Source organism: Coptis chinensis, chromosome 2, assembly GCF_015680905.1.
Source record: "Coptis chinensis isolate HL-2020 chromosome 2, ASM1568090v1, whole genome shotgun sequence".
Classification (NCBI taxonomy): domain Eukaryota; kingdom Viridiplantae; phylum Streptophyta; class Magnoliopsida; order Ranunculales; family Ranunculaceae; genus Coptis; species Coptis chinensis.
This window is the reverse complement of record NC_141457.1, coordinates 49008872-49018252: the sequence shown is the minus strand read 5'-3', so window position 1 is coordinate 49018252 and position 9381 is coordinate 49008872. Positions and strand designations below refer to the sequence as shown.

The following is a 9381-nucleotide window of genomic DNA, read 5'->3' as shown; positions in this document are numbered from 1 at the left end:
AGGGAGAGATTTTTGACAGCTGAAAACACCAAATGATTGTTCGTTGAGTTGGAGGAAAATATTCAAAGTTAGAAAGGAAGCGAATGCTATTGCAGCTAATATTCCATCATGTAATTATTTACAGTTAGTATCAACATTGCTTACAGAAGATGTAAAAAGAATTATATATGATGATGCGAGGGGTAAGCAATATTTGAGGGAGTGAGAATGTAACAAGTTTTTTACAATTTTATTTCTAATGAAAGGGGTAGGGGACCTCTCTAAACACCTCGCATACCAAAAAAAAAAAAAAAAAAAAAATCCTTGAAGCCTTGGAGTGTTTCCTGTGCTTTTGAGTTTTTGGGCTCTTGATTCACTTTTAGCGTTAACTTTGGCTTTGATCGCTGACTATTGACATTTGACCGTTTGACTTTTGGGCACTTTTTCCAAGTTGTTCCATGATGTCCCTTTTAGGGTCCTTTTATTTCCTTTTGGCTACATAACATGTCTTTTGAGGTATTAGTTCCAGAATAGGGCTGTATCGGGAAAAAGAAATAAGAACATGAGCTTTCTACAATCAATCAATAAATCAGGTGTTTTGCATTTATTATAGTGCAAGCTCATATGCATTCAATCATGTGTTTTGCATTCTTTCTAACACAAGCTCGCTTGTAGGTACGTTCATTCAATCAATCAAGTGTTTTGCATTCATTATAATGCAAGCCCACACGTTCAATCAAGTGTTTCGCATACATTTAATCAATCAAGTGTTTTTCATTCATTCTAATGCAAACTCCCACGTAGATGCATTTAGTCAAGTGTTTTGCATTCTGTCGGTGTATAAAGTGGGGTTATGGGGTTTGGATGTTGTTCATCTTAGATCAAACTCATATGATCAAGGCTAGGGTTTAGGGTTTAGAGGCTTAGTCCTTGTCTTACAAAGGGTTTATTCATTGATCATTGAAGCCTTGGAGTGCTTCCTATGCTTTTGAGTTTTTGGGCCCTTAAGTTCACTTTTATCGTTCACTACGGCTTTGATCGTTGACCGTTGACTTTTGACAGTTTGACTTTTTGGCACTATTTCCCAGTTGTTCCATGAGGTCCCTTTTAGGGTCTTTTTGTCTTTTTTTGCCTCTATAACACGTCTTTTGAGGTATTAGTTCCAGAATAGAGCTGTATCCGGAAAAGCAATAAGAACATGAGTTTTCATGGTCAGCTGCAATTAGAGATGATCAGGGTGAAGTTATAGCAGCAAGTCATGGAAAATCTGAAAAGGAAAACATAGCTTTGATCGAGTTACAAGCTGTACAGAACGGATTGGAGATGGCAGTGAGACAAGGCATAACAAAGATTGAGGTTCAGACGGATTCCACAAATGTCATATCTTTCCTGAACAAGAAGATGAAGAACCCATGGGCGGCAGAGCTGATGATTCGCAAGATTTAAATTTTGAGGGACCAGTTCGCACATTTTAAAATAAAGCATGTGTACAGGGAAACTAACAGATTAGCTGACGCATTGGCAAGGAATATTCCTACTGTTAGTTACATAGACTTAGTACCGAGTTCGTTTTCTGAGGATGTAAAGAAAATTATTTACAAAGATGCCACTGGCAAGCAATATGTCAGAATGTAACAAGCTTTTATTATTCTTTTAATGAAAAAGGGTAGGGGACCTCTCTAAAAACCTCGCTTACCAATAAAAAAAAAAGAAGTTTTATGCAATCAATCAATCAATCAATCAGGTGTTTTTTTTTTTTGGTTGGTAAGCGGGGTTTTTTAATTAAGAGGTCCCCTACCCCTTCCTCATAGAGGAAAAAATAAAAAGTTATTACAATCTTACATACTCTTTTCCACTAGCATCTTCATAAACAATTTTCTTTATATCTTCAGAAAACAAGCTAGGGATGAGTTCAATAAAAGAAATTTCTAGGACAGTCTCTGCAAGACTATCCGCTAACCTATTACATTCTCTAAACACATGTACTATAGAAAAAATTTCTAAAGTGCTTGTTCTTTGCCTGATATCTTCCAGAATCCTCTTTAGCCTCCATGGTTGCGCCTTCTTTATGTTTAGAAAACTAAGCACATTTGTTGAATTTGTTTGTGCTCGAATTTTCTTAACATTATACCGTTGTGCTAGTAACAGCCCCTTTTGTAACCCTTCAAGTTCGATAAAAGCAATATTTGCGTACTGAGATTTACCTTTAGCTGTCGCGATAACCTTCCCTTGATCATCTCTAAGCGCTGCTGCCCATCCACCTTCCAATCCTTTTAGTGTACCATCGGTGTTAAGGTTCACAATGTCAGGTCCAGCTCTTTCCCACTTACACTTCTTCTTTCTCTCTTGAATCGGTTCCATATACAGGTTCCATCTCTGTTCGAACTCATCCCTTTCATTTCCTACTGCCATCTTCATTCTGATAGAGCTCATCTTAGTTCTCACATCTTTCATAATTTTTTGTACCAGCTGATCACGATACCTTGTTTCTTTTTTGAAAATGCGCTGGTTCCGTTCTCGCCAAATCTAGTAAAAGAGCGCGTTGCTGGTGAGCATCAACGCATCTTGCTTTGGCCCTTTTCCATTCGATTTTTGAACCATCCATATTACTTCATCTTGCTAGGTCGTTGTTATAGTCCTAGCATATCCTGCCAAATCCATTAGCGAAACCCAAATATTTCTGGAATAAGCGCACTCAAAAAACAGGTGAGTTGTCGTTTCAACTTCTCTCCAACACAGCACACACACGTCTGAACTTGCAACTTTCCACTGTTTCATCTCGTCTCTTGTTTTCAGCCCCTCATTGAACAACATCCACCCTATGAAAGAGTGCCTCGGTATCCTATTCGAAAACCACATTAACCCATGCCATGCCGGTGATTGTCTGATACTCCTCATTCTTTAAGAGAATACTCCCCACTCTGTGTTGCAAGCCACACCACCTCATCTTCTCCACCTTCTATTTGTACCTCTTCTTCCATTCGTTGAGCTATCTCTGGAATATGATGCCTGATGTGTGGTGGAACTGCCCATCTTTCATTCTCTATCAATATCGATACTGTAGCAGTAAGATTACACGTGGAGTCATATCTCAAAGCTTGAGGAAACTTACCTTTTAACAATCCCGAGGGATGCCAAGGATCATGCCACATTTTTGTTCTCTCCCCATTACCAATCTGATACATGATGAATGACGTTGCTTCTGTTCTCATCTTGAGAATGTTTCTCCAACTGCTTGAACAATCAGCTAGTATATTCATGTGCCAAAATTCTTTGTTTCTGATGTGATTTTTCTTCACCCAGTCCACCCATAAAGTCTTCTTGCCACTTACAATGTGCCATACATGCTTTAGTGTGGCTGCCTTATTCGCAGTTTTGAGGTCTCGAATCCCCAATCCTCCCTCTGTATAAGGGTAGCACATATCATTCAAGCTGATTAGTGCATGAGAATTTTGTAGTCCTGGGCCTTTCCAGAGGAATTTTTTACATATCCTGTTTATGTCTTCAATGGTCTTCATTTTTTTTTATTGGAAAGCGAGGTTGTTGACGGGGTCCCCTACCCCTTTTTATTAATATAAAAAATTTGTTACAGCTTGTTACATTCTTACATATTGTTTCCCTACTGAATCATCATGAATGATTTTCCTTACATCCTCCAGAAGTAAGTTAAAATCTAGTTCTATATAGCTCGTTGTGGGAATAGTACTAGCAAGTGCATCTGCTAACTTGTTGGCTTTTCTGTAAACATGAGTTATAGTAAACTCTTCCATTTGCTCTCTCATTCTACTGATGCTCCTCATAATTTTTTATGCTTGCCATGGGTGCTGACCCAAGTTTTGAAAAAATGATAGCACATTTGTTGAATCAGTTTGTGCGTGAATGTACCTGAAGTCATGATCAATAGCCATTCTCATTCCTTGCTCAACCCCTTGCAATTCTATTAGTGCTATAGATTGCTTGTCTGATCTTCCCTTTCTTGCCACTTTAACCTGCCCATGCTCATCTCTTATTACCACTGCCCATCCACCTCTCATCCCTTGCAAACTGCCATCAGTATTCAAGTTAAGTGTTCCTTGAGCTCCGCGTTCCCATTTACAGTATCGCTGCTGCCTCTGTCTTGTATGCACTTCCACATTCCAAGTGTTTTGGAATTGCTGTTTTTCTGGCCCCTCCTCCATTTTAATTGCCATTGCTTGCAACTTTGTCTTCACATCGCATAAGATTAGTTGCACCACCTGATGAGAGTGACGCTGTTTGTTTTCAAATATCTTCTCATTGCGATTTCTCCATATCCAATATATGTAACCATTCCACACCAGCCTTAGAGAATCCTGTTTCGGCCCTTTCCCTACTGCTGTTTTCTGAACCCACTCGATTTCTTCACGCCAAGTATCAGCTTGTACTCTGCTGAAACCCATTGATGTTAACAGACTTTTCCACACTGCCACCGAAAAAGAACATTCATGAAACAAGTGCTCTTCAGTCTCTGTCTCTGTCCAACACATGATGCAGCTGTCGGTGTCAACTTTCTTCCATTCCTTCAGCTTGTCGAGTGTTTTGAGCCCTTTATGCATCGCCATCCAGCTTATAAAGGAATGTCTCAGAATTCGGTTTGAATACCAGACCAATCGATGCCATGCTACTGCTGGCCTCATCCCTCGCAATCCATCATAAGTATCTTTCACGCTATACTCCCCCTGACTCGTGGCAGTCCATACAATTTTATCATCTCCACCCATTATTTCTACTTCGTCTTGCGCCTGTTTAGCCACCTCTCTTATCTGGGTTTCTATGTACAATGGAAACCTCCATTCCCCTTGTTGTATAAAATCAGAAACTTGGGCATTGAAATGTCCACTAGAGCTGTAAGTGAGAGCTTGCGGAAACTTATCTTTTAGTATTCCACTTGGATGCCATGGGTCCAGCCAAAAACTCGTATTTCTGCCATCTCCAATCTGATGTGTGGCTACTTGCGCTGCCTCCTTTCGTCCCTTGAGCAAACTTCTCCAACTCCATGAGCTATCATTGGGTATTTTGAGATGCCAAAAGTTCTGCCCTTTGATTAAGTTCTTGTGAATCCAATCCACCCATAAGTTTTCTGCTTTCGTCACTAACTTCCAAATATGCTTCATGTTGGATGCTTGATTCACTTTCAACAGATCCCTTATGCCCAGTCCCCCTTCCTCATACGGATAACACAGACTCTCCCATCCTATCAATGCATGTGACTGGGTACAATCAAGCCCTGTCCATAGAAAGTTCCTGCACAATCTATTTATATCATCAATAGTCTTTTGCGGTATAATAAAAGAAGCAAACCAGTATACGCTCAGATTATTTAGTACTGCTTTGATCAACTGCAATCTCCCTGCATATGATAGAGACTTCCCCGCATGAATGAAGCAGTCCAATAGATGCTCAGGTTATTGAGTACTGCTTTTATGAGTTGTAGCATGCCTGCATAGGATAGAGTTTTCCCCTTCTAGCTTTGAATTCGTTTCTGCACTCTCTCATATAATGGCAAACAATCTAAGGAAGTCAGCCTTGTTGTAATCAGAGGCAGTCCTAGGTACTTCACTGGCAATTCCCCCACTGGAAACTGTAATGCATTCTGTATTTCATTACACTGAGTCTGATCTAGCCCAGCAAAAAATACTTGACTTTTGTTCACATTTACTTCTAGCCCCGAGCACTTCTTGAATTTTGTTAAGTTTTCTTGCAAACATATAGCTGTCTCCTTTTCACCATGCATGAAAGCTAGCAAGTCATCTGCAAATGAGAGATGAGTAATAACAGGCTCATGACATTTATGATGTAGCTTATATCTTCCTTCCTCTACACTGTGCATCATAATTTCAATGAACAAATCCATTACAAGCACAAAAAGATAAGGTGACATAGGATCTCCTTGCCTGATTCCTCTAGTGCTTCTGAAGTGCCCATAGGGTGAACCATTCAACATTATAGAGTAGCTTGCAGTCTTCATACACTCACTTATCCAGCCAATGAACTTGTCTGGTACCCCAATCCTTCCCAGAGCAAACAGAACAGCTTCCCATCTTACACAGTCATATGCCTTTCTCAGGTCAATCTTCGCCATGCATCTGGGGGGCCCCTTATCTCTATGCTAATTATGCACTAATTCATGAGATAGCAGAATATTGTCATGTATACTCCTCCCAGTGATAAAAGCTGACTGGTTGTGGTGTATAACTCTTGGCATGAAGGATTTCATTCTAGCAGTCCTTTACTCACAAAGGTTACAAACAGGATACAGAGCTGGAAGGGAAAGGCATTGTCATATGCGGGGAGACTGTAGTTAGTTAAAGCAGTCCTTAACAACCTGATTGTATACTGGTTTGCATCGTTTATTATGCCGCAGAAGATCATTGATGATATAAATAGGTTGTGTAGGAATTTTTTATGGACAGGACCTGACTGTCACCAATCACATGCTTTGATTGGATGGGAGGAGTTGTGTTACCCATATGAGGAGGGAGGGAGGACCGAGGAATCGGCAATGGTGAATCAAGCGCCAACATGAAACACATCCGAAAGTAGTAACAAAGGCCGATACACTATGGGTGGACTGGATACACAGAAACTTGATCTAAGGTAGGAACTTCTGGCAACTCAAAATTCCAAGTGACTGTTCTTGGAGCTGGCGAAATCTATTAAAATAGAGGAAAGAAGCAGCTCAGGTGGCTATACACCAAATAGGAGACGGAAGTAACACCAACTTCTGGCTTGATCCATGGCATCCGCGTGGAATTTTGAAAGATAAGTTCCCGCAAGTTTTTACTTACGACTCCACATGTCACATAAATGCAAAGGTTTCTGAATTTATAGTACAAGGTGAATGGCACTTTCCTGATCGAATTAAGGTTCACATAAGAGAGATAGTGGAAGAGATCGACTATGGAACAGAAATAATGGGAGGAAAAGATAAGTTAGTATGGACTGCATCAACTCATGGAGACTATAGCCTGTGGGACACTTATGAAGGACTGAGAGGGACAAAACAACTAGTGCCTTGGCATCAGCTGGTATGGTTTTCATATCGAATTCCGAGACACTCTTTCATCAGTTGGATGGCGATTAAAGGGGAACTCAAAACACTAGAGAAGATGAAGGAATGGAAGAAAGTCACTACAGATACATGTATATTGTGCTGGAAGGAGGTGGAGACGACAGAACATCTATTTCATTATTGTGATTACTCTAAGGAGGTTTGGCAGCTGATACTAGAGAAAATGGGATACAATAGACCACAGGCAAGCACATGGCAAACAGAAATCGAATGGGTACAGAGCAAGGCAACAGGTAAAGGGCCGAAACAAGACGCAATGAGATTAGGATGGAATGGGTTCATATATTGGATATGGAGAACGTGAAATGAAATTTTTTTTGAAAATAAATAGTCGTGCACAGCTCAAGTGGCTTGTAGAATTTTGAATGATGTCAGAACAAAGTTAGAAGCAATGGATATAAGGATGGAAGAGGGACCCGAGTAACAGTTGTTCAGAGAAAGGTGGAATGTAGATATGGTATCGAAAGTGAGGAAGACGGCATCTTGTAGCTGGGAAAGAGTAGACGATGGAACTCTAAACTTAAACACGACGGCACGCGGCAATGCCTTTGGGGGATGGGCCGGGTTATAAGAGACGATCAGGGGCAAGTCACAATAGCGAGTAAGGGAAGGTCCAATAAGCGGACCATTGCCTTAATAGAGCTACAAGGCGTCGAAAAAGGGATCAAAATGGCTATTTTGCAGGGAATCAGGAAACTCCGAGTGCAGACGGATTCAGCAAATGTTATCCCCTTTTTCAAAAATGAAATGCGTTACCCATGGAAAGCAGAACAGATGATGAGGAGCATTACCCAGATGAGAGAGAAACTAGAGATGTTCACTATTACTCATGTATATCGAGAAGCTAACAAACTTGCAGATGCATTGGCAAGTAATATTCCTACGGTTAGCTATGTAGAATTAGTCCCTAGCTCTTTTTCAGAGGATGTAAAGAAAATCATATATGATGATGCAGTAGGCAAACTCTATATCCGATTGTAACAAGCTTATTAATCTTTTATTAATGAAAAGGAGTAGGGGACCTCTATAACAACCTCGCTTGCCCATCATAAAAAAAAAAAAATCATTCTAGTAGTTATAATCTTGGTGATGCATTTATACCCAACAGAACAGCATGCAATAGGCCTACTAAGGGATGAAGGGCTTTGCATTTTTGGTACTAAAGTAATACATGTAGTATTTACCTCATAAAGCATTCTGCCAGCCCAAAAGAAATTTTGAATAGCTTTAGTAAAATCATCTCCCACAATTCTCCAGCATGCCTTAAAGAACAAAGAACTGAAGCCATCTATCCCTGGAGCTTTATCATTATCTATGTTTGCTAGAGCTTCAATAATCTCATCTCTGGTCACTTTCTCTTGCATCTGTTGTTTTTCTTCTTGTGTTACTCTCTTTCTAGGATGTGTATGAGCAAAATCAACAAAACTTTCTTCTGGTAAAGTAGGGCTGAAAAGAATCTTATAAAACTGGACACACTCCTCTCCTATGTCATTTAAATCTTCTATGACATTTCCTCCCCCATCTTTCAGGCAAGTTATTCTGTTTTTGTTTCTTCTAGTCTTAATAGACTTAAAGAAATACTCTGTATTGCTATCCCCCAAGATTACATCTTGGTCTCTTGACTTTTGCTTTTGTAGAGACTCTTCAGATATTGCCGCTTTCACATACTCAGCAATGGCTCTTCTCTCCTTAATTCTCAGCTCTTGATTTGTTGGGTCATTTTGTAACTCAGTTTTTTTTTTTGATCGGTAAGCGAGGTTGTTAACGAGGTCGTTAACGAGGTCCCCTACCCCTTTATTAAAAATAAAAGAAACAAAAGAAAATTACAATCTCTCATACTCTTCCCCATTACATCATCATATATAATTTCTTACATCATGAGGAAGGGAACTTTGCCTGATCTTTGCATATGGATCAGCTGTAGTGGTACTTGCTAGGCATCAGCTAACTTGTCCATAATATGGATAAGCACTGGCTAGCCCTTTGGTTTGTTGCCAACCATAAATGTGCCCTTGTTGGTTACAAGTGCTTTGCCTTGGACCGTTCCCGCACCCTCTCCTTTTTCCGAGTAATGTACTTTCGATGTCTCGGCCCGCAGCCTTATGTACTACCCTTGCCCTGATCATATGCCTCCTAGGTGGCGTTTCCCAGCCATCCTTCCCAATCTCAGTTGTACTCACCTGTTCCTGATTCACTGATCATACTGCCCTAGAACCACTGTCGCTAGCCCTGTCTCAGTCCCTGGCTCTTTTTCTACATTGTTTTCCTTGACCACTTTTTCCATTGAAATACCAAGATCTAATACTTCTTTA

General features: G+C 40.2%; 1 protein-coding gene across 1 annotated transcript; it reads right to left on the bottom strand.

Moving 5' to 3' along the window:
• Positions 1-1809: 1809 nt before the first annotated feature.
• LOC147516367 (uncharacterized) lies at positions 1810-2391 on the bottom strand. Its single transcript, XM_086593238.1, has one exon. It carries the CDS (start codon positions 2389-2391, stop codon positions 1810-1812), a length of 582 nt encoding a protein of 193 aa, XP_086449364.1.
• Positions 2392-9381: the final 6990 nt, after the last annotated feature.